Raw genomic sequence first — 25404 nt, 5'->3', positions numbered from 1 at the left:
CTAATTCATTGTGATGGGAATGGAAAATGACACAGCCTCCTTGGCAGATAGTTTCTCAGTTTCTTACAAAGCTGACATAGTTTTATCATATGATCCAGCAGCCACATTCCTAGGTATTCCCAAATAAGTTGAAAACTTATGTCCACATGAAAATCTCCGTGTTTAAAGCATCTTTATTTATAATTGCCAAAATTGGAAGCACCCAAGATGTTCTTCAATAGATGAATGGATAAACAGTGATACCTCCATTCAATGGAATATTATTCAGTGATTAAAAATAAATAAACTTAGAACCACCATATGACCTGGAAGTCTCACTTTTAGGTATATATACAAATGAACTGAAAGCAGGGATTGAACAGGTATTTGTACACCAACGTTCATAGCAGCATTATTCACAACGGCTAAAATGTGGAAGCAACTCAGCTGTCCCTCAATGGATGAATGGAAAAAAAAATATGGCAAATACATATTAATACTACGGATATTATTCATCCATAAAAAGGAATGAAGTTCTGATAAATATGACAACATGGATGAGCCTAGAAGACATCATGAGTTAAGTAAGTCAGATACAAAGGGATAGATATTGTATGATTTGACTTATAGTTGGAGTTTTCTGTATAGATTTTCATATTATTTTTTCAACTGTCCTTTAAGTTTGAAATTATTTCAAAATAAAAGGTTTCTTTTAAAAAAAAAAGCATGCTCCAAAGAGAGAAATGAGCTATCAGGTCATGAAAAGACATGGAAGAATCTCTTCCCCCACTCCCTCTGCTTCTTCCTCGTCCTCCTCGACTTTTCCTTCATCACCTCATTGTGCTCTTCTTGCACCTTCTTTCCCAACCTCCTATCTTACCTCTTCATTGTATTTATTCTCAGATTCTTCTTTACCTCTTCTGCTTTATCTTTCTTATTCATCATTCTAAGTAAACCCAATGCCAATTTTCATCTTTAAAACTTAAGACCTTGGTTTCCTAGACCAATATTTTATATAAGGACAAACCTAGACTCTGTACAGATTTTTAAAATTTTTTTATTTATTTCTCTCCCCTTCTCCCACCTGCCCCAGTTATCTGTTCTTTGTGTCCATATGCTGCGCGTTCTTCTTTGTTTGCTTCTGTTGTTGTCAGCAGCACGGGAATCTGTGTTTCTTTTTTTTTGTTGCGTCATCTTGTTGTGTCGGCTCTCCGTGTGGGCAGCACCATTCCTGGGCAGGCTGCACTTTCTTTCGTGCTGGGCGGCTCTCCTTATGGGGCGCACTCCTTGTGCATGGGGCTCCCCTACGTGGGGAGCACCCCTGTGTGGCAGGGCACTCCTTGCGCACATCAGCACTGCGCATGCACCAGCTCCACATGGGTCAAGGAGGCCCAGGGTTTGAACCATGGACCTCCCATGTGGTAGGTGGACGCCCTATCCACTGGGCCAAGTCTGCTTCCCTGTACAGCTTTTTTAAGGGTTTTAATGGAATTAAGATGGTATTTTTTGGCCAGACCAAGGAATACTGAAATCCAACTGTAGACTGCACAAAATCTGTGAGGGGAAGGGGGAAGAGCTTCTTCCGTGTCTTTTCATGACTTAATAGCTCATTTCTCTCTTTTTTTTTTTTGCGGGGGTGGGGGGGGATGTGGCTCAAGCAATTGGGCTCCTGTCTAACATATAGGAAGTCCAGGATTTGATGCCCAGGGCCTTCCTGGTGAAGGCAAACTGACCTGTGTGGCAAGCTGGCCTACGTGGAGTGCTGGCCTGAGCAGAGTACTGCCCTGTGCAGGAGTGCTGGCCTGCACAGAAAGCTGATGCTGCAAAATGACACAACCAAAAGAGACACAGAGGAGAGACAATACGAGATGCAGCAGATCAGGGAGCTGAGGTGGCACAAGAGAATGATCGCCTCTCTCCTGCTCTGTATGGTCCCAGGATCAGTTCCTGGCGCCACCTAATGAGAAGACAAGCAGACACAGAAGAACACACAGCAAATGGACACAGAAAGCAGACAACAGGGGGAGGGGGAGAAATAAATTAAATAAATAAATCTTTAAAAACAACAACAACAAAAAACGCTTATCGGACATGTGGTTTCCAAATATCCTCTCCCATCCTGTAGCTGTCCTTTTACTTTCATGATGAAGTCTTTTTATACTCCAAAAGTTTTACTTTTGATGAGGTCTCATTTATCTTTTTTTTTCTTTTGTCACTTGTACTTTTGGTGTAAAGACTAAGAAGCCATTGTTTAACACAAGGTGCTCCTTATGTTTTCTTCTAAGAGTTTTACTATTTTGTTATATATTTAGATCTTTGCTCCATTCTGAGTAAATTTTTCTATAAGTTGTGAGGTAGGGGTCCTCCTTCATTCTTTTGCATATGGAAACCCAGTTTTCCCAGTACCATTTGTTGAACAATTATTTCCCAATTTAGTGGACTTGGTATCCTTGTCAAAACCAATTGGCCATGGATGTGAGGGTTTATTTCTAAACTCTCAATTCAATTCCATTGTTCTATATGCTATGCTGTTTTGATTAGTGGAACTTCATAATAAACTTTAAAATTGGAAAATGTTAGTCCACCAATTTTCTTCTTCTTTTTCAAAATGTTTTTGGCTATTTGGGACTCCTTATCCTTCCATATAAATTTGACTATTGGTTTTTCCAATTCTGCAAAGAAAGCAGTTTGAATTTGGATTGGGATTTATTGAATTTGTAAATTGTTTTGGGTAGAATTGACATCTCAACAATATTTACTCTTCCAATCCATGAACATAGAATATTCTTCCATTTATTTAGGTCTTTGATTGCTTCTAGCAATGTTTTATAGTTTTCCATGTATAAGTTCTTTACATTCTGGTTAAATTTATTCCTAGATATTTGATTCTCTTAGTTGATATTATAAATGGAATTTTTCCTTGATTTCCTCTTCAGGATTGTTCATTATTAGCATATAAAACTACTGATTTTTGTTTGCTGAGGGTGTACCCAGCACTTTGCTGAATTTGCTTATTAGCTCTAGTAGCTTTGTTATACATTATTGGGGGCGGGGTTCTATACATGGGCTCATGACATCTGCCTTTTATTTCTTTTTCTTGCCTAATTACTGTGGCTATAACTTCCACTACAATGTTGAATAAAATTGGTGTCAGTGGGCATTTTTTGTCTTGTTCCTGATTTTAGAGGGAAAGATTTGGTCTTTCACCATTGAGTATGATGTCAGCTGTGGGGTTTTTATATATGCTCTTTATCATGTTGAGGAAGTTCCCCTCTATTCTTAGTTTTTGTGTTTTTTATAAAAAATGAGGTGTTGGGCTTTGTCAAATACCTTTTTTCCCCCCATCACTTGAGATGATTACATGGTTTCCCCACTTTGTTCTCTTGATGTGGTGTATTACATTAATTGATTTTCTTATGTTGAACCACCCTTGAATACCAGGGATAAATCCAAATTTATCATGGTGTATAATTCTTTTAATTTGCTGTTGGATTAGGTTTGCTAATATTTCTTGTGGGTTTTTGCATCTATGTTCACAAGGGATGTTGTATGTAATTTTGTTTTCTTGTAGTACTTTTATTTGGCTTTGGTATAAGGTTAATGTGGCCTCATAGAATGAGTTAGGAGGTGCTTCCTCCTCTGAATTTTTTGGAAGGAATTTGACCAAGATTGGTGTTAACTCTTCCTGAAATGTTTGGTAAAATTTACCAGTGAAGCCATCTGGTCCTGGACTTTTTTTTGGGGGGGGATGTTTTTGATGATTGATTCAATCTCTTTCCGTGTTATTGGTCTGTTGAGACCTTTTATTTTGTCTTGAGTCAGTGTAGGTAGTTCATGTGTTTCTAGGAATTTGTCCATTTTATCTAGGTTATCTAATTTATTGTACAGTTGTCCATAATATCTTCTTATAATCTTTTTTATTTCTGTAGGGTTGGTAGTAATGGCCCCCCTTTCATTTCTTGTTTTAGTCATTTTCGTCTTCTCTTTTTCTTTGTCCATCTAGCTAAAAGTTTGTTGACATTATTGATCTTTTCATAGAACCAACTTTTGGCTTCATTGATTCTATTGTTTTTTTTAAAATTCTCTAGTTCATTTTATCTTCACTCTCATCTTGTTATTTCCTTCTTTCTACTCATTATGGATTTAGTTTTTTTTGTCTCTTTTTAGATTATACAGTTGTGAGGTTAGGTCTTTTATTTGAGATCTTTCTTATTTTTAAATGTAAGCATTTAGAGCTATACATTTTCCTCTCAGCACTGCCTTCATTGCATCCCATAAGTTTTGGTATGTAGTGTTTTAATTTTCATTTACCCCAAGATATTTCCTAATTTTCCTTTTTATTTCTTCTTTGATCCACTGGTTAAAATTTTATTATTGTTTAATTCCCATGTATTTGTGAAATTGCCAGTTCTTCCTCTGTTACTGCTTTTTAGCTTCATTCCATTGTGGTTGGAGAAGATACAGTGTATGATTTCAATATTTTAAAAAAATTTATTGAGACTTGGTCTGTGACCTAACAAGGCCAAAACTGGAAAATGATCCATGTGCTGTAGAGAAGAATGTGTATTCTGCTGTTGTTGCATTAAGTGTTCTATATGTATCTGTTAAATCTGATTCCTTTATAATGTTGTTCAAGACCTCTATTTTTCTACTGAAAATGGGGTGTTGAAATCCTCAACTACTTTTCTGGAATTGTCTGTTTCTTCCTTCAGTTCTGTTAATGTTTACTTCATATATTTTGGGATCCTATTATTAGATGCCTATACACTTATAATTGTTGAATTGACCCTTTTTATCAATATATAAAGTCCTTCTTTGTCACTTATGATAGTTTTTTACTTAAATTCCTTTTTTTTCTGATATAGTATAGCCATCCCAACTCTCTTTTCATTACTATTTGCATGGAATATTTGTTTTCACTTTCAAGGTGTTTGTGTCTTTGGATCTAAGAGAGGGGTTCTTAACCAGGGGTCCATGAGCTTGACTGAAACTCAAAAAACCATTATTCTTGTGGGATATATTGGTGTGGGTATGATATACTTATTAAATAATACAGAGTATAGTGTGGACTTAGTAAGAAGTCTATGGTTTTTCACCTGACTGGCAAAGAGTCCATGGAACAAAAAAGGTTAAAAACCCCTGATCTAAGATGAGTTTCTTTTATTTTTTTTTATTTTTATTTTTCACAGTTCTGAAGACTTTTACTTTTATTTTTTTCATAAAGTTTATTTTCTTTCTTTTTTTTCCCAAATTTTACTCAATTTATTCATTTAAAAAAAATATTACATTAAAAAAATATGAGGTCCCCATTCACCCCCACTGCTCCCACCCCATCACTCCCTCCACAGTAACACTCTCCCCCATCATCATGACACATCCATTGCATCTGGTGAGTACATCTCTGGGCATCGCTGCACCCCATGGCCTGTGGTCCACACCATAGCCCACACTCTCCCACGTTCCATCCAGTGGGCCATGGGAGGAGATGAGTCTATTTTAAACAGCATATAGATGCATCATCCTTCTTTATCTATTCTGCCAATCTCTGCTTTTTGATTGGAAAGTTTAATCCATTTACATTTAAGGTAATTACTGATAAAGCAAGCCTTACTTCTGTCATTTTGCTAATTATTTTTTGAATGTCATCTACCATCTTTGTCTTGCCTTTCCTCCATTACTGCCTTACATTTTGTTTAGATGATATTTTGTAATGAGTCATTTTGAATCACTATCGTTTCCTTTCGGGTAGATTTTTAAAAGATTTTTTTATTGTGGTTACCACGGGGATCACATTTAACACCCTTAATATATTACAATTTAGTTTATTTTGAAACCAGCTTATCTTCAATAACCTACACATACTCTGTTCCTATAATCCTCTGTCCCTCTGGTTTATGTTGTTCTTGTCATAAATTGCTTCTCTCTATACTTGTGCCCAGTAAAAAAGATTTATGATTATTAATTTTGCATTTGAATTTTAAGCTATATAAGGAGTAAAAGATAACATTACAAATGAAAAAATGCATTAATGCTGGCATTTATATTTGCCCACAAAGTTACATCTATTGGAGGTCCTTATATCTTCAAACAACTTCAAATAACTATATAATATCCTTTTGTGTCCTTTTCTTTTAATACGAAGCACTTTCTCAAGCATTTCTTATAAGGCAGGCTTAGTGGTAATGAAGTTCCTTAACTTTTGTTTATCCAGAAATATCTTAATCTCTCCCTCATTTTTTTTTTTTTTAGGTACCAAGGATGGGGATTGAACCCAGGACCTCATATGTGGGAAGTTGGTGTTCAACTACTGAGTCACATCAGCTCCCCTGAATTGGTTTTTTCATTTGTTTGCTTGTTGTTGTTGCTTTCTTTTAAGATTTATTTTTATTTATTTCTATCCCCCATCCCCCCCATGGTCTGCTTTCTGTGTCCATTCGCTGTGTGTTCTTTTGTGTCAGCTTGTATTCTCATTAGGCAGCTCCAGGAAACAATCCTGGGATCTTCCAGAGTGGAGAGAGGCGATTACTCTCTTGCACCACCTCAGCTCCCTGTTCTGCTATATCTTCTTATTTTCTCTCCTCTGTGTCTCTTGTTGCGTCATCTTGCTGCGCCAGCTCTCTGCATTGGCCAGCACTCCTACACAGGGCACCTTTCCTGTGCGGGGTGGCATTCCCACGTAGGGTGGCACTCCTGCGTGGGACCACATTCCTGCATGGGCCAGCACTCCGTGTGGGCCAACTCGCCACGTGGGCCAGTGTGCCTTCACTAGGAGGCCGTGGGCATCGAACCCTGGACTTCCTATATGGTAGATGGGAGCCCAGTAGGTTGAGCCACATCTGTTTCCCTGTTTTTGTTTTTGTTTTAGGAGGCACTGGGAACAGAACCTGGGATTTCCCATGTAGGAAGCAGGTGCTCAACCACTCGAGCCACAGCTGCTCTCCATTCCCTCAGTTTTGAAGGACAGTTTTGTTGGATATATTGTTTTTGGTTGACAATTTTTTCTCTTTCAGCACTTTAAATATGCCTTATCTTCTTCCCTTTATGGTTTCTAATGAGAAATCAGATGTTAATCTTATTTAGAATCACTTGTTCCTACCCTCTGTTTCATTGGACTTACCCGGGCCAGCTAACAGGGAGGTGAAGATGGTCAGCCACCACACCAGGGAACTGAGAGGGCCTACTACTGCAAGCAGGAGAATTGTACCCATCATCCATGTGGAATCTAAATCCCCTATCAATATAGAGGTGGAGTGGACATCACCATCCCAGGATCCACAGGATGGAGGAATAAAATATGGATTAGAGTGGACTTACTGGTATTCTACTATGGAACTATTGTGACTAGTAATGGAAGAAATTGTAGCATTGATGTGGAGAAAGTGGCCACGGTAGTTGCTGAGGGAAGAGAGAGGGAAGAAGAGATGTGATGTGGGGGCATTTTTGGGACTTGGAATTGTCCTAAATGATATTGCAGGGACAGATGCTGGACGTTATATATCCTGCAATAACCCACTGAATGGACTGGGGGAGAGTGTAAACTACAATGTAAACTATAACCCATGAGTACAGCAGTGCTCCAAAACGTATTCACCAAATGCAATGAATGTGCCACAGTGATGAAAGAGGTTGTTGATGTGGGAGGAGTAGGGTGGGGAAGGTGGGGGGGATATGGGAACCTCTTATATTTTTTGAATGCAACATTTAACAAAAAAGGGAAAGAAAGGAAAGAAAAGGATCACTTGTACGTGATCTTGCTGTTTTCAAGATGTTCTCTTTGTATTTGGCATTCAGTAGTGTGTTCATGTGTCTCAATGTGCTTCTCTTTAGGTGTTTCATGCTTGGAGTTTGTTGAGCTTCTTGGGTTTGTCTATTCATTTCTTTTATCAGAATTGGGAAGTTTTCAGCCATTATTTCTTCAAGTATTTCTGCCCTCTTTTTCTCTCTCTCTTCTCCTTCCGGAACTCCTATGATTCGTTACTGAAATTCTCATTCTGTTCTTATATATTGTTGTCTTGATTTCCCTTAGTTGTTTGTTCAAATTTTTCTTTAGTTTTTTTATCTTATTCAAGGTTGATCTAATTAATTAATTCCAGAGACTGGGAGACATGCATTTTCTCTGGCTTTCACGTTCTCTTCCCGGGGTAGAGTAGCTATCTAAATGGGAAGAAAGGCCAGGGGGATGGGAGAGGAAAGGCCTGCATAGGGTGAATCCAAAATATTTTAAAAATCCTGCCACTTGATAATAATAATGACAACCACAACGACAAGAGTGATATAATTAGACTATATTAAGCACTTAGTGTGTGCCATAACTTCTCCTTAGCATAGTAGAAGGATGTGCCCAACTCTCACATTTGGTCTGGGGTGCAGCTGGACTTTTGATGCCTGTTGTGCAGAAGGCGGTGCTCTGACCACAGGACTCTCTGCCCTCTTGGCAATGCTCCTGGAGCCTCAGGGCCCCAAGCCATTCGTAAGGAGCAATTTTATTCTCAGGGCAGGTGTGGAGCTGGCCTCTTCCTGTCCTGCCCTGGTGGAGGGGGTTTGCCTCCACGGTGCTCCCACCATCAGCCTCTTCCTGTCTGCTTCTGACCCATCTCATCTCCCTGCAGGGCTTCTTTCTCTGTTTTTGATTTGTTTTACAAATAAAATAGAAATTTAGCTAAAAGCTCACACCTGAAAAAGGGAAGAAGTAGTGAGTGTGATTAGCAGAACTGAGCCCAAGGACTAACGCCTTGATCCTGGGCACTCAGGGACTTAGTGGGGAGTGTACCAAGGATCCTCAGGTCTCTGCTCCAGGGGCTCCCCTGACTTGCTGTGCCCGATCCCAGGCTTTGGAGTGAGTCTAGACTTCCTGGGCTGTCACCCAAGCAGGGAACACGTAGAATGCCTTGTTGCCTTTTCCAACAAATAAAACGGAATGCTGGCAGCTTCAGGAAGGCCCTGAGTCCCAGACTATTTCTATTATCAGAGGACTATTATTTGGGATTAACAAGCTCCAAATACTTAAACTAAAAAGCTTGCATCTTCGTGTGGCTAAGCTGAACTAGCCACTTCAGAGCAGATCGATCCTCCCAGGAGACCTTCTGATGGGCAGTTGAGAGGGAGGAGAGGAAATCTGGACCGTGGCGTGGGCCAGCTGGGGTCGGATGTGAGAGGGCCCCGGGCAGCCTGGCATAGGATGCAGCCTGGAGTAGGATGCTGTGTCTCTTTGCAGGTGAGGACTCCATCAGCACCTTGGGCCTCATCCTTGGGGTGGGACTGTCGCTGCTGCTCGTGTCCATCCTTGGCTACACCCTGGCCAAGTGGTACCAGCGTGGGTACTGCTGGGACGGTGAGTGAGCACCAGACTCTGTCGCCCACAGCCCTGCCCAGCCCCTCCACTCCCCCGGCTGTTGGCGGGGCCAGGTGGGACTGCAAATTCTTTAGCATGGCTGGTTGCAAAAATATTTCCTGTGGTGGTTGCCGTGGTTGAAGACTTCAGGGGAGAGCTGAGAACTTGAGGTCGTGGGGGTGGGGTAGTGGGACCTTCAGCGAGGCAGTGGGGCTCCTCCCTGCCCAGGAAGCAGCCAGCTTCCTCCTCTCTTGGAGCCCCCAGGGGTCCATCCCAGGGGACTGTGTGGGCCCTGAGGCTGAGGCAATGGGGTAGATTGGTCAAATCCCAGGGGTCCCCCACTGTGGCTCCTGTGTGTCATGCCTTCCCTTGGCCCTGGGGCTTGAAGGACCCTCTCCTGGGTTTGCTCCTGCTTCGGTCCCACTGAGAGTCTTCTGGAATTCTCTGAGGAACTGCCAACTCTGAGGCACATGTACACTTCTCACGGGACCCTGAGATTGCTGGGCAGGCATGCTGGAATGCCAAGAGGAGAGAACATTTAGCATTAACATTTAACGTGAACAGATTCCACCGATATTGGTTGAGTACATCCTATGTGCCATGCACTTTTGTTTAATGTGATTTTAATTAAAATTCCATATGAGGAAGAAATTATTAGAGCATCCCTTTTTTAATAGAGGAGGATGTGAGGCTGAAGTTATGGGGCTGGTAAGTGGGGGAGCCAGTATTCAATGCTAGGACTGCTGCCTTCCCAGGGCAATGGGGGCCCTTAGCTGAGGGCTGCCTAGTAGCAGGGTCTGTCCTGTGAAAGCTGGTGACTCTGTCTGGGAAGACAACAGGAAGCAGACAATGAGGGAGCTTGGGACCCTCCCACAGAGTCCCATGGCCCAGCCCAGCCACCCAACTCCTCCAAGAGGGGTGGGGGAGCCCCACATCTTCCCAGAAGGGTGATGGGCTGCTCTCTCTGCAAGTACTAACCCTCTCTTTTTGGGTTTTCTTCCTAGGGCCTAATTTTGTCTTCAATTTGTACCAAATCCGGTGAGTAGTTCCAGGACATTCCTGGATGGGGGTTGGAGAAAAGGTTATCTGTGATTGGAAAGACTCAGCTGTGGAGCCACAGCTTGCCACTTTCCTTCCCTGTCTCCTCCCCATTCCCCTAAGCAAATGAGGGAAGGGGAAGGAGCCAGAGAATCCATTTAGAAAAGCCCCATGGGTAAAAACTAGAACGTGGACATGATGGCGACAGCCCCTGATGGCAGTGATCCTCTTAATAGTCACCCTCGGGCCGGGGCACTCATTCATTTATTCATTCACACATCATTTATTCATTAAAGACATATTGTAGCAAGGACTGTGGTATTAATTTCAGGGGTACAGAGATGACAAAGACAGTCTCTGTCTTCAAACATTTTCACTGCCCGTGGTGGAGACAAACGTGAATACAAATAGCATATCTCAGGCACAATACGTCGTCAGAAGACAGAAGCAAATGCAGAAAATCAGGGACTCAGGGATCAGGCAGCGCTGGAGAATCAGAAAGTCTCCTTGGGAGTAAGTCATCTGCCCCGGGCAGGGACTGCTCCCCTTCTGGCCTTGAGAGCCAGGACAACTCATATTCTGGAACACAAGTCAGTGAGGCAGTGACGTGGAGATTCCCACTGCCAGGAAGTTTTTCCCACGCTCTAGTGTAGGGAGATGGAGTCCCCGGGAGAGGCTTAGCCTCAGCCCCCAAACCTTGATGGATGATCTTTTTCAGGAACCTGAAGGAGCTGGAGGTGGGCCCTCCCTTCACCATCAGCGGCCACATCAGCCGCTCAGATGGTGGCTACATGAAGTTCTCAGATAGGCTAGTCTGATGGGGGAAGCATCAGGCTTCTGGAGTCCCTGAGAGGTGAGTGGGAATGTTGGAGAGCTTCCCAAATAAGTGTGATGTCCAAGGAAGGCCCTAAGAAGGTCCAGGCACCCACGCCCAGCACCGAGGGCTGGGTTATGTGGCCCATCCCCCACCTTCTGGGAAGTGGATGCTGTAGGAGGTGGTCTCAGAGACAGCGGACTGGGGTCGCTGCCTCCTTCTACACGGGGTCACTCCATGTCCACTTGTCCACCCAGTCCATGCCCTCCCTCTTTTTCCTGGGGAGGGTCTATTTTTGCTCAGACTGAAGTTTCTAGAGCAGAGCTCTCTATCTCAACCTTTTGCTCTGAGATGATGTCTCCAGATGGCCACTCTCTCCAAGAAGCATCACTGTTGAGCTCCAGGCTCTGAACTTTAAGCCCGTGAGCCATCCTGCTTCATGGCTGCTAAACCTTGGACCACATTTTACCTCCTGAGGTCTTCGAGCCCATACCTTCTTCACGCCTCAACTGCTTTTCCCCATCCAAACAGTTTCTCCCTCCAGCAGTTTCTAGTGGAGCCTCAGGTTCTCGCTCATCTTTGCCCCACACAGTGCCACCCTCTACTGCTCTGGCCCTCCCCTTTTGTCCCGAAGAAGCTTGGACATGATCTCACCCTCTTTTTTCTTTTTCTGCAGGAGGAGGCTCCCAGCTCAGCACCCCCCGCCCCCCTTGGGCTGCCCTCAACTCCCCTCAGCCTCTGAGGCCTGGCCTGACCCCCTACTGTGGAGAGTGAGGGGCCTTCCCTGGATACTCCATCAGCCTGTGGCATTGGAGTCCCAGGGGAGTCAAACCTCAGGGGACTGGGTCTGGCCAGCACCAGCGGCCCTCTCACGGAAATAAAAGAGAAGGCGATCACCTGGGGAGGCGGGAGGGGCTCCCAGGAGGCCTCTGAGCCTGCACAAGGCATTTCCAGTGTCCTGGAGAGCAAAGCCCTGCCCAGTTCAGCCCAGGGTGGGCAGGGCCCAAGACTCAGAGGGGAGCTCCTCCTGGGGGGCCGACACCAGGGAAACCAGAAACACCTTCAAGAAGGCCAAGCCGGGTGGAAACGGAGGTCCACCTTCCTACCAGGCGCCAGCTGCCCCCCTAAGCCTAAGACCGAGCCGGGGCTTTTCGCTCTGCCCTCCCACCTCTGGTCCTCGGTTCTGGCACCTTCGTCCTTCGGCACACCCCTGCCCCCCACCTGGGCCTGCTCTCTCTGCTGACGATCAGCCTCAGGGCCTCCTCTGCTCCCCGTCGTGATGGGGTTGGAAATCATCTAGAAGTATGATTTTGTGTTCCAGGCTCCCACGGAGGGGTGGGCACGGGCAGCAGGGAGAGCGATCTTATGATGCTCTGCGTTTCCTGGGCACGGCCTGCCCTGCCCTGGGGAGTGGACCAGAAAGAGCGGCAGGGAGATCGGGACCCGGGCCAGACTGGAAGAAGCAGATAACGCACAAGGGAAACCAGGAACTGAGTGTAGCCTTGTGGAAGACAGAAGCATGGGTCTCGGGAGCCATCCCCGCCTCAGCCCTGCGCCCCAGTGGACGGGAGGTGGAGCTTGCACTGGGTCACCAGCTTAGCAGGTGCTTAAGACGAGAGAACTGGAATTCCTGGGGCAGCTCTGGACCCATTAGGACTCGAGCAGGGGACCCTGACACTTTGGAAACTTGCAGTTAGCTCTTGTTAGAGGCTTGCAATAATTAACAAGCTGTAGCTCAGTTTCCCCTGATATGCACTGGGGGAAGGCTAACCCCATCCCCCATAAGCCTACGTGCCTAAGAGCAGGGAAAGCACAGAGACGGGAGTGAAGGGAAATGGAAACCTTCCCTACCGCAGTACAGAGGGAGATAAAATTCCTACAGAGCAAAAAACATCTGCTCCTGCAGCATTCCAAGAAACCATAACTCCCTAACCCACTATCTTCTAGTCACTGTCAGGGAAAATTTTCACCTCTAGGGCTTCCTATTGGTCCCTGCACTTCACTTGGACCCTCAACCCCCTCCCACCAAACTATCACTTCCGTGCCTAGGAAAGTTCTGTATAAATTCAAACCCCCCCTTCCAGGAGGGAGCTGAAGTCTCTCTTCATGGTGGGGGGGCTGAAGTCTGTTCTTCAGACCCCCCTCTGTTGGGAGAGCTTCCCAATAAATTCTTTCTTTGTCTATAGTCATATCAGTCTCCATGTCCCAGTAAGCGCCGTATTTTCTCCAACAGACCTACTCTGCCAGTGTCCCAGCAACGAGCCGGAGAGATGCAGGGCACAGAGCAGTGAAAGGTGAGGGGAAGCAGCGTCAGATTATTGTCTTCCCACCCTCCCTTTCCCAGGTCTTATTTCCTTCTTGCTCTGGTATCTACCAGATTGCAGGGGAAGGAAGGGGAGGGGCCTTACCAGCCCCTACCCCTCGCTTCCTGCCGGTCTCGGGCTCATTCTCTCAGGCTCTGACGTAATGAACCAAGTCCCTGGCTTTGGGGGCTTTCAGGGGGCTGTGGGGTGGCGGGAGGGACCCCAGAAGCTAAGGATCCCTCCCTTCCTGGAAAGCCTCTCGGAGGGTGTGGGGGGCGATGCGCTGCCTCTGACTTCCTCCTTGCTTAGATTTCGGTCCTGAGGCCTGGGGCCCAGTCTTACCTCGTGGGATTTCCAGCCCCCGTAAAAGCTTTCCAGGCCGCCCAGCTCGGCGTGGCTCCGGGGCTGCGTCCACGCAGGACCCTGCCGCCTTGGGGAAAGCTGGAGGGAGGACGGGGCCCCAGGTGGCCCTGGCCCCAGGGCTCATGGGCTCACACGAGGGGACGGGGACAGCTGCGGAGGCCTGGGAGAACGGAGGGTATTTCCCGTCCTTGGGAGAGGAACTGAGCCCGGGCTGCTTCCTCTTTCAGGGCCCTCTGACGCGCTCCCTGTCCCCGCTGCCAGCCCCTGGTTTTCCTGACTTCCGCAGCCCACTGGTCAGCACAGCGCTCCTCACCCTTGCCCGCGGGCCCCACCCTAGCACTCTCCACGTTTCGGTGGAGGCTCTAAAGTGGCAAGTTCCAGCTTGTTCAGAAATGATTTGGGAGCAGATGGCCTAGAAATCCCACTACGGGCCCGGTGGGCTGGGTGCTGGTGGGTCACCCAGACCTGGAGCTGTGCCAGGGCCTCACCAGGGCCTCCCTGGCACCGGTCTCCCTCCTGCTCACTCTTCTTCAGTTTCTTGGCGCCAGAGCCAGGAAGCAGTCCCGAGACCAGCCGTGCGGAGGTGGGCCCCGCCCAGCCCCCTGTCCCCCCGCCCCCGGCCGCCTCCGTGACTTAGCCAAGGCCGCCCACCGGCTTGGAATGCCCTCTTCTCTCTCCTTCTAACCACATCTAGACTCCCGTAGGGTAGTTCAAGTGCCTTCGTTCCTCCAGACTCAAGACTTTGTACCTCCCACTGGCTCCTAATTGTAAGTGCAGGCTTTCCTGCACTTGTGCTGCTCCCCCAAGCCTCCAATGTGCTCAGTCAGTGCCTGCTAGGTAGAGAAGAAGCACCCAGTGTGGCCACACTAGGCCGCCCCCTTTATCAAGAGATCCCTGGAGACCTAAAGAGGAGCAGGAAACTGCTTGCACGCTACACGGCCCATTATCAGTTCCATTTTCCATATGGGGAGGTTGGGGCTCAGAGAGGGGGCATGCTGTGTCCAGGGCTGCACAGCCAGCCGCTGACTGCCCTGGAGCCTGGCCCAAGTCTGTAGCCTCACAGATGCAGCCTGACCTCAGGGCTTGGCAGGGTTTGGTCCTGGCCCTGCCCTGCATGCTGGGTGGCCATGAACCGGTCACTCCATCCTCCGATCCAGCACCTGGAAATCCAGGGACTGAGCTACTTCTTCTCCAAGGCTTCACCCTCCTCTTACCTATAGAAGAACGAAGACCCTGTTTCTTTTACAAACCTTCTCTGTATTCTTGGCGTTTAGCATATGGCCAGGTACATAGCAGTTGCTCAGTGAATAATTAAAAGGTACAAATACAAAGTGTGGTTATAACTTCCTAAATTAGGAGATGGCAATAGAAAGGTGACGGTCTAGATTCTAAATATTACTGAGCCTTTCCTTGACACTGGATACATCTGACCAGCATCCACGCCACCCCAACCAAATCCTTCTCAAGCACAGAAGTTGGTGCAGAGCAGGGGCTCAATGTCCACGGTTACATTTCTTTCTCACAGCTTCACAGTGAGGCAACAGAGGCTCAGAGTCAGGTACAATTATGTGCTCAAGGCCAGGCAAGAATTTTGTTCTTTACAACCCTTTGTCATCCACTTCTAGCCCAAGCTGGCAGACCCCCTGGGCTTCTGCTCTGGTCACTGCCCTCTTTTCCGGGTCCCCTGGTGTGGTGAACAGGACTTCTCAAGTGTCTACCCAGGCCCCAACCCCAGCCCTGAGCATCTCACTGACCTACTCCTCATTCTTTCATTTTTTTATACTCCCTTTGACCTCCAAACCATCAAATTCTGCCCATTCTTTAGGTCGGCTCAAATCTTCCTTTTTCAGAAAGCCTTCTTCAAGACCTATGGATTTTGCTTTCTTTGGATTTTTATTTTTTTCCCTCCCCTTCCCCCCCTTGCCTCCTTCCTCTCCCTTTACCCTTCCCCCTGCCCTGCTGTTTTTGCTTTCTGTGTCCATTCCTATGTGATATTCTGTATCTATTTCTCTTCTTGTCTTCTCTTCTCGTCTTTCTACTCTAAGGTTCACTGGGATTCGATCCTGGGGACCTCTGATGTGGAGAGAGGTTCTCTGTCACTTGCGCCACCTCAGTTCCTGGTTTCTGTTGCACCTTGCCTTGACTCTCCCCTTGGTCTCTCTTTCGTTGTGTCATCATCTTGCTGCATGACTCACTTGTGTGGGCATTGGCTTGCCACACGGGCACGCTTTTTTTTTTTTACTGGGAGGCCCCAGGAATCATACCTGGGTCCTCCCATATGGTATGCAGAAGCTCCATCACTTGAGCCACATCCACTTCCCTGTTCTGATTTTTGATTACAGATATTCTCTAAATTCCCATAACTTTATTATTTCCTTGTGTTCATTTTTCATTCATTCAGCTTCAATAATAGGCCAGGTTCAATGCTTGGCCCGTGGGAAACCCAGCACCTCTTGAGTGTAACCCTGCTCTCTCTCATTTGATGGGTACTTCTTGCAGGCAGAATTCAGGGCTAAAACCTCTTCTGACTTCTCTATGGTGCCTGTGTGGCCCTGGCCATCGCCAGAGAGTGAGGAAGTGCTGTTGAGTGATTACTCAGGCTCTCTGGCAGTCCAATCTGGGCACTCTGAAACCAAGTTTTCTTTCTTTCCTCTCTCTGTCCCTCACCATTTTCAACACTGCTCAGACATACAGTTCTGAAGACACAGCACGCACAGAGGGCAGGTTTTTCCATCCGTGACCCAAAGGATGATCATACCCATGAAGAGGCTGGGCAGGTGAGGAGAGGGCTCTTCTCCACGGCAGGTTCTCCCTCCAGTCTTAAGGACCCTGCTCCATGCCAGTGGCAATGGAGGGGGCCAGGCAAGGGGAGCCGGGAGCCCTGAGATTTTGGTGCCCCCTCCTCTGCCAGGCGAGTCTGAGAGCTCAAAGCAGGACCTGATGGGAATACCGTGACTATCTTTTAGACTGCTCAGTGATCAAAAGCCATCTAGAAGTGATGATACTTGAGCAGATCTGGTATCTGGTACAAAACAGGAAGCCAGTGGCCTGGTGGGTTCTCACACTTGGGGCCAGAAGTGAAAATGTTCTTCTGCCTGCCCAAGGGAGCAGCAGGCCAACAAAACAACAGCTGGGCCAGTGTTGGAGGCCGAGGTGACTCCCTGTCTCCTGGAATGATTACCTGCAGAGCTGTGGGGGTGCCACCTCTTCCCCAAAGTATAGGAGGAGGTTTTCTTTACACAAACAGAAGCCAGTGGGAGACAGATGGGTGGAAAATGAAGGAAGCCTCTTCTTTAGCTCTAGGCCCACTTCCTCCCCTTGCAGGCCGTGCAAGGTCTCTGGGACCCAGAGACTTTGTGCAAAACTGTCACGAGGTCCCCTCCAGCAGGGAGCCTCTGCAGGGCATGGAGAACTTCAGTTCCACAATGCTGGGGTGGCCGGGCAGAGACGCCTCTTTGTGCGTGTGTGTGCGTACATGTGGGTGTACCTTGGAGGTGAGCCAAGGGCGAGGGCTGGGACCAGACTTGTCTGCTTTCTGCCAAAGGTGCAGAGGATTGCACGTGGGATGTTTTCCTGGTCCTCTGCCTTTTCTTGACCACATCCTCCTTGCTTGAGGCTTCCTGTTTGGTCTGTATCCCTGAGTCCTTCCCAAGAGTTCTAGGGTGAGGAGAACAGGGAAGGGAATAATCATGGTATAGCATGACAGCTGAGAAGGCAACAAGCCTGAAAATAAAAATATAAATCGAATTTATCCACCCGAATGCAAGATGTGAATAGTTGGGAAGACTGTGTGGAAAGAGGTGGGGGTGGAAGTGGGTATTTGGGAGCTGTCTGGGCTTTCTGGACAAGTTTTCTGCAAGCCTAGAACTGCTCTCAAAATAAAGTCATTTAGAAGAAAATCAAGATCATGTACAGCCTGCTTTCTTTTGGGCTCTGTCTAATGTCCCTCAAGTGTCAGGCCTGGGTTGCCCATCGCCACCACTGCCACCTCATGTTTGGGTGTGCTACTTCTTGAGCTTCTTTCACATGAAAGAATTTAGTCATTGGAAATTTATCGATGCCTGTTACTATCTATTAGACATTGGCTGGAGATAATCAGGAGTTCTTGCTGGCAGAACGTGCATTGGAATGATGCGGAATGTTGTACGTTCAACAACAGTGGTGTGCCCAGGACATTACGGGAGAAGTGAGGTCGAGGATCACTCTCTCTGGAAGATGGAGGCCAGAGCTGACACAACAGACTTGTGGTGAGAGAGCAGACAGTGGCTAATCTGGATCTGGAACCCAGGGTCTCATGGCCAGTCTGGTCCAGCACTCCCTCCACTTTTCGGGTCTACCGCCTCTTGTTTGCCCTCAGGGCATCTCTGGAACAAGAGCCCTGCCGTGGAAGTCCGTCCAGCTTGGCTGGACAGATGGACGCCCCCTCAATCCACTGCCTCAGACCGGCAGTGCGTGCTCTACTGCGCGTTCTGGTCTGCCTCGGGTCGGGACTGTGGGCTCAGATCTCCCTAGAACGCCTGCAACAGGACTCAGTTTCTGAGCCTCCCAGCCTCCACTCACCGTGTTTAATAAATCACGTATCTCACTCCTCTCACCCTAGTTCCTTCGAATGCCAACATCTGTGCATAGAGCACCTCCTAGGCACTTGTCACCACGTCAGGTAGGGAAGGCGCAAACGGGAATACGTCACACGCCCTCCTCTCATTCTCACGGAAGAGGCAGCTGGCTCTCTCTGAACCGAAAGGCTGTGCAGTGATGGTTCTATGTTAGAAGCATGTGTGGGGTCTGTGGCTGCCCCAGGGAGAGGACCCTGGAGCTGCCTCGAAGGATCGAAGCGGGAGAAGAGCTCTGTGGCTCGAGACCCTGAGGTGGGGACAGCAAGGTCCCTGGGGAGGGCAGCTGGACCTCGGGGCTGCACGGGAGGGAGATGAGGAAGGGAATGGAGAGGTAGGCAGGGGCCAGGTCACAAGGAACCTTCTAGTTTAGCAGAGGCTGGGCGTTGTCATACAGGCAACGGGGAGACATTTGGTTCAGATTTGCATTTTAGAGCCTGACCTCAGTCTGCAGGAGGGAGGACTGTTTGGAGCAGAGGAGGGCAGAGAGTCCCCACGATGGATGAGGGCCCAAACCAGGTGGCAACGGAGGGAGCAGAGAGGAGGGGCTACGCAGGGGGCTGCGGCAGCGGCGGGATGGATGGGCTGCACTCGCCCATTCTGCTGGGGGAAAGGTGAAGGAGAGCGAGCGTCCACGCCTGCGTTTTAAGTCCAGCGACCGTGTGGACGGGAGTAGCATTAACCAGGACGGAGAGCACTAGAGAAAACTCTGAATCAGGAGGGAAACGTGGTGCTTGGGCACTTGGAAGGAACAGGGGTTTCGCTGGCCGTCGGGGCGTTTGTGCAGTGGCTCCGGCTGCAAGTTAGCAGCATGTCGGGCTCGGTGCTTGTCTCAGGGAGGGCAGTTTCAGTGGAACGGTGGGGGCAAAAGCTGCCAGGCGGCACTGCTGCAGGGGGTGACGTTCACACATCACAGAACCCGAGGTGGGTGCCTGGAGTTGTGCCGTGCAGCAGAAACTGAGTGGAGACGGAGCTTGCAAAGAGCTGATAGTTCACAGGGAGAGAACGTGGTATTGGCTGGGAAAGTTTTGGAACCCTTGGCTCTTCTGCTCCCAGGAACCCTCCCGGAACACCCCGCGGGTTCAGAGGCCTCTCTCTGTGCCCGTGGACCCCTGGGCACGTCTCCGTCGTGGCACGTACAGCAGACGCCTCCTGCCCGCCTCATGCCCTCCGCCCCACCGCTGGCCCTGACTCTAGCCTCCCCTGCGAGGCTCAGTCCTGCGTGGGCACCAACCTACCTGGGGCTGACACAGTCTTGTCTCCGGGGCTTCTGCAAGTCGCTCTGCCCCGGCTCCAGCAGCCTCAGGCACCAGTTGGGAGGAGCGCTGAAATCAGGGGGCCCTCCTGGCAGCCACGGCTCAACGCCTCCCACTGCTTCTCCCTGTCAGCACTCATGAGGACGGCCGGAGCAGGCCACTGCCCACTCCACAGAGCCTTCCCCCGGGATCCAGCCCAGCTGCCCCCAGCACGACCAGCTAGATGACATCTTCGGTTTGGCTTTTCCTTCTCTCCTAGTCCCTCTTGCCTGCTCTCTGGGGTCACCTTCCAAACATGGTTCTGCTTGGGGGACAATCTAGACTAAGCACTTACCACATGCCATTGTAATTCTGTCTATTTATTTATTTATTTCTCTCCCCTTCCCCCACCCCCCCGCCCCAGTTGTCTGTTCTCTGTGTCCATTTGCTGCATATTCTTCTTTCTGTCCGCTTCTGTTGTTGTCAGCGGCATGGGAATCTATGTTTCTTTTTTGTTGTTGTTGTTGTTGCGTCATCTTGCTGCGTCAGCTCTCCGTGTGTGCAGTGCCATTCCTGGGCAGGCTGCACTTTCTTTAGCGCTGGGCGGCTTTCCTTACGGGGCACACTCCTTGTGCGTAGGGCTCCCCTATGCAGGAGACACCCCTGCGTGGCAGGGCACTCCTTGCTCGCATCAGCACTGTGCGTGGGCCAGCTCCACACGGGTCAAGGAGGCCCGGGGTTTGAACCATGGACCTCCCATGTGGTAGACGGATGCCCTAACCATTGGGTCAAGTCCGCTTCCCTAATTCTGTCATTCATTTATTTACTGGCTCAGTCATTCATTCATTCAATAAATAAGAGCTGAGTGCCAATCACAGGTTGTAGATTCTGAGAACGCAGGAGTGAGCACAGGCGACCACGTCCCTGCCCTCATAAACCTTACGTTGGACTGGCAGAGACCATGAAAGGATAAACACATAAATACACACTATCATTTCAGGAAATGATAAGTGCTTTCTTCGAAGGGAAAGGGCTGGGGAAAGAGAGAGCTGGGATGGAGATGGGGAGGCTGTCTAAGACAAGGTGATCACCAAGGACCTCGCTATGGAGGTTCCATTTGAGCAGACACTTGGAAACCATCAGGGAGGAATTCGGTGGAGGACAGGGAAGAACAAGTGCAAATGGCCTGCTGGGGAAGTTAGCTGGATGTTCAAGAGGCAGCAAGAAGTATGGCTGAAGGAGACTGGGCAAGGGGAGAGAGGAGATATGTTCAGAGAGCAGGCAGTGCCAACTCATTTGGATTTTAACTCTGACCAAAAGCACATTAGAAGGAAGTGGACTTGGCCCAGTGGTTAGGGCGTCCGTCTACCACATGGGAGGTCCGCGGTTCAAACCCCGGGCCTCCTCGACCCGCGTGGAGCTGGCCCATGCGCAGTGCTGATGCGCGCAAGGAGTGCCCTGCCACTCAGGGGTGTCCCCCACATAGGGGAGCCCCACGTGCAAGGAGTGCGCCCCGTAAGGAGAGTCGCCCAGTGCGAAAGAAAGTGGAGCCTGCCCAGGAATGGCGCCGCACACATGGAGAGCTGATGCAAGATGACGCAACAAAAAGAGACATAGGTTCCCGTGCTGCTGACAACAACAGAAGTGGGAAAAAGAAGAACACGCAGCAAATGCACACAGAGAACAGACAACTGGGGCCGGGAGGGGGAGGGGGGAAGGAGAGAGGAAAAAAAAAGCAAATTAGAGGGCCTTTACCAGGTGAATGCCATGACCTGAATTATTGTTATAAAGATCATGCTGGCTACCACGTGGCGATCAGACCGAGGGAGCAGGGGATAGAAGCAGAGAGGAAGAGGGTCCCAACGTGGTCCAGGAGAGAGGTGACAGCTTCTACCTGAATGCAGCAGTGGGGTGGTGACAAGCAATTGGAGTCACCCTGTATTTGGAAGGTAAAGCTGATAGGATGTGGGGTGTAAAGGGAAAAGGGGAGTTTGAGGATGACTCTGGGATTTGGGTGGGAATACCAGGGTGAATGGCTGTGCTGTTTACTCAGGTGGGGCAGACGGGAGGAGGAAGATGCGAGGGGAAATCCAGAGCTCTCAGGCATCAGCATTTTCAGATGCATGTTGGATATCCAGGAGCCGCTGAGGAGGCAGCTGAGGGAGCTGAGGGGAGGGGCCCTGGCTGGACTTTTGGAAATCATCAGCATTTAGATGGAGCTTAAAGATAGGGACTGGGCGATACCACCGAGGGGCAGTGGGGAGAGAAGGATCACTTTTCAAAGGAACCAGCAGTGAATCATCAAGTTATTCTCTAAAGCAGTGACTCCCACGCTTTAGCGTACATCGGAATCACTCACCACTTGTTTAATAGGTAGATTCCTGGGAAATGCCCTCAGAATTCTGGGCCTTGGGGAGAAGCTAGGAAGACAAGCACCCCAGGTAGCTAGGAAGACAAGCACCCCAGGTAAGCTAGGAAGGCAAGCACCCCAGGCCATTCTGATGCAGGCAAGGAAGAGACGGTACTTTCAGAAATTGTCCGGAAGGTTAGGTGGATGGGAGGGTAGGGAAGTAGAGGGCGGGGCCATGGCTAGGGCGACCAGGTAGCAGGACCTGAAGAACGTTTCTGTGCTCTCCAGGGCTGTCACTAACCTAACCCCCATCACGCCTCCTGCCCCGTGAAGGTAGAGGTGGGCAGGGGTGGCACCCGACACCCAGCCCCCGCTGGTCCTTCCTGACCATGCCTACTGCACAGCCCGTCCGCGCTGCTGCTTGCTTGGTTTACTGGAAGGGAACCGTCATTACCTGCTCATTGTCCAAGGAACAGGGTGCACCTCAGGGACTCCTGACCTGGGTCTGCCTGAGAGGTGTCCGCACAGGCTTGGCTCCTGGTGCCCTAAGAGGCAAAGGGAAAGCAGCCTGCTTTCCCCCCGCAGGCAGGAGGGCCTCAGGCTAGTATTCCAACTGCACGTGGCTGCAGGGCCCTCAGGAGGAAGCTGTGTCCTTGTCTCCTCCCCCAGGGCTGGGGGCTCATCCACGAAGTGGTTGGAGGGGATCAAAGGTTTTCATACCCAAATCCCCCCGCTCCGAGGGACCTCTCCGAGGACCTTTTCTTCGGATGGCTCATCATGTCTAAGCCAGAACTCACCATCCGACCTCTCCCCCTACTGCCAGTGTCTCCCCTCCACTGTGGTATTTCACTTTCGAATCTGATTAGCACCTCTGATGTCGCCTTCCTTTTGTCACGACAGCTGGTCACTAAGTATTGCTAATGTCTTTTTTTTTTTTTTAAGATTTATTTATTTATTTATTCCTCTCCCCTTCCCTCCCCCATCCCGGTTGGCTGTTTTCTGTTCCTATTTGCATGTCTTCTTTGTCCACTTCTGTTGTTGTCAGCGGCACGGGAATCTGTGTTTCTTTTTGTTGTGTCATCTTGTTGTGTCAGCTCTCTGTGTGTGCGGCGCCATTCCTGGACAGGCTGCACTTTCTTTTGCCCTGGGCGGCTCTCCTTATAGGGCACACTCCTTGCGTGTGGGGCTCCCCTACGCGGGGGACACCCCTGCGTGGCAGGGCACGCCTTGTGCACATCAGCACTGCACATGGGCCAGCTCCACACGGGTCAAGGAGGTCCGGGGTTTGAACCGCGGACCTCCCATGTGGTAGGCGGATGCCCTAACCACTGGGCCAAGTCTGCTGCCCATTGCCAATGTCTTTTGGAACTGATCTTTCCTCTCCATTCCCCTTGCCCCTGCCTGATTGCGTTCCTCATGGCCATTTGATGGGACTGTTGTATAAGCTTCCTACCCAGTTTGCCTGTCTCCTGCCTCGTCGCTTGCATGGAATATTGGTTTCCTCCATGGCGCTGATGGCTCTTTGTAAGAATATATTTGTGCGTGTGTTTATTTGCTCCATGTTTGTCTTCATAACCAGATGACACGCCCCCCTGAGGCTGTGTCCCATTTGTTAGTGCCTCTGTTCCCAGGGCTGAGCATGGGGTCTGGCCCATAGTAGGTGCGCAATCAGAGGTCGGCTGAAAATGAAATGTGATTACAATAGAAGCCTCGTCTCAGGTCTCCCTACCCCTGCTTTGGCCATCTCTGACCCACGCCTTGTGCTTTGACCAGGGTTGCCTCTCCAAATCCCTGACTTTGTCCTATCTAACCCCTCCTGGTCAGAGGTGTTTACTGGGTCCACCACCCATTTCGAGTGTTTCTTGGGCACTAGGTGAAGATAAGATGGAGTACTGCAGGTCATTAATAAAAAATGCACTTAATTTTAAATTGCAGGCTTGCTTCAGATGAAAGCCGCAAAGCCCATGCGCCTTACGGGAAATGAATGAGTCAAGCCTCCCAGTACTTAGGGTCTGGCCCCGCTAGAAATCAGCCGGCCCCGCCAGAGCCGGCCCGCAGAGGTACCAGCACCCAGACCCCGGATGGACATAGGCCTCGGCTCCCGGCTCTCCTCGGGGAACTTCCGCCAGCCCCGGGCTGTGGGGCTGGGGGGGGCCAGGCGGGCGCGGCGCCCTTCCTGAAGGGCGGGGTGTGCTCTGCAATACTTGTGCGGCGGGGGGAGGGGAAGGAGATTTTGGGGAGCGCAAGGCGGGCTCTCGGCTATTTACAAAGTTGGGAAAGCACAGCCCAAGAGAATTTCCTCTTCAGTCAGTCCCGGCCCAGTTCCTCTCTCCTCAGCAAGAGGAAGTTCCGTTAGCTCACAGAAACGGCGACTCACACGTTCCTCGGCCTGGAAAAGCCCTCGGGGGAGGGGGCTCCGCCGAGCGCCGGGGCCTTCTGCCGGGGATTTTAATCAAATTCCCAAGAATTCTGGATGTGTCTCATCGATCAAAGCTGCCCGGAAGCACCGCCCCCCCCTACCCCCCCCCCCGCCCCCGGCTGGGGTGGGTCGTGAGGGGGAGCAGACAAGCAGGGGCGCGGCCTCCTGTCCTCCCCCTGATGGACAGAAGAGTGTCCCCCACTTAGTCCAGAGCCTTTGCGAGATTCTGCTGGAATCTTCATGTTCACTCCCGGGTGAGGCGGCCTTCAGGCAGAGCTGCCTCAGGGGCCTTTTCCTTGGGGCAGAATCCGCCTCCAATTCCTCATCTCCAGGACTAAGTGGCCGCCCCACACCCCTGTCACCCGCTGTGACAAGAAGGACCCAGGTCTGAGCGCCCGCCGAGGGCGTGATGTCAGGCCAGTTCTCTGAAGGCGATACAATCGGCACTTCCCTCGAAGTGGGGCTTTTCTCCGAGTGAAAGGGGGCGAAGATGCCGAGATGGGGCGCCCTCAGCTGCCACCTCGGGAGATCCGGGCTGGGATAAGGAATCCAGCTTGTGGGTGACTCAGGTCACAGGCTTGGGGGGGGGGGGCGCCCGCTGGGCCGAGTTTGGTGAGAGATTGCAAAGCCACAATGTGGCTTTTCGTGGAAGCGGCAGGCTGCTTTTCGGAGGGTGCGGGAGGCTTCTGCACTGAGCAGAAGGTGCCCAGGAAGGAGCACCCTCTCCCCTCGGCCCGCAGGGAGGGGCGCGGCGGCCTGCCAGGGTGTCAGCCCGCTGCGCCCTCGCATCCAAAGTGCTCAGCTCTAGTTTCCCGTTTTCAGTCTGCTGAGAGACACCCTCTGCGTGCTCTCTACCTCTTTTGTTTCCACCTGTTTCCAAGGAAACCTGAGCAAACACTGACAGGCATCAGGGAGCGCGCACCAGGCAAGCCGAAAAGAGCAGCGGCCGGCCGGAAGTC

The 25404-nt window shown here is 49.7% G+C and overlaps 1 protein-coding gene across 2 annotated transcripts in view; it reads left to right on the top strand.

Moving 5' to 3' along the window:
* The window catches only part of SMIM35 (small integral membrane protein 35), a 68705-nt gene extending 50286 nt beyond the window's left edge, over nucleotides 1-18419 (top strand). The window contains exons 2-5 of one of the 2 annotated variants that reach the window (XM_058289055.2): nucleotides 9194-9310; nucleotides 10315-10348; nucleotides 11067-11201; nucleotides 11839-18419. In XM_058289055.2, coding sequence (XP_058145038.1) covers nucleotides 9194-9310; nucleotides 10315-10348; nucleotides 11067-11166 — 251 coding nt within the window. In that variant the 3' untranslated portion in view covers nucleotides 11167-11201; nucleotides 11839-18419. The remainder of the gene's footprint in view (nucleotides 1-9193; nucleotides 9311-10314; nucleotides 10349-11066; nucleotides 11202-11838) is intronic. The other variant, XM_058289054.1, reaches the window with a different exon arrangement.
* Nucleotides 18420-25404: the final 6985 nt, after the last annotated feature.

This window comes from Dasypus novemcinctus, chromosome 27, assembly GCF_030445035.2.
Source record: "Dasypus novemcinctus isolate mDasNov1 chromosome 27, mDasNov1.1.hap2, whole genome shotgun sequence".
NCBI lineage: Eukaryota > Metazoa > Chordata > Mammalia > Cingulata > Dasypodidae > Dasypus > Dasypus novemcinctus.
Note: the sequence above shows the minus strand (reverse complement) of the source record. Positions and strands in the feature narration are given on the sequence as shown.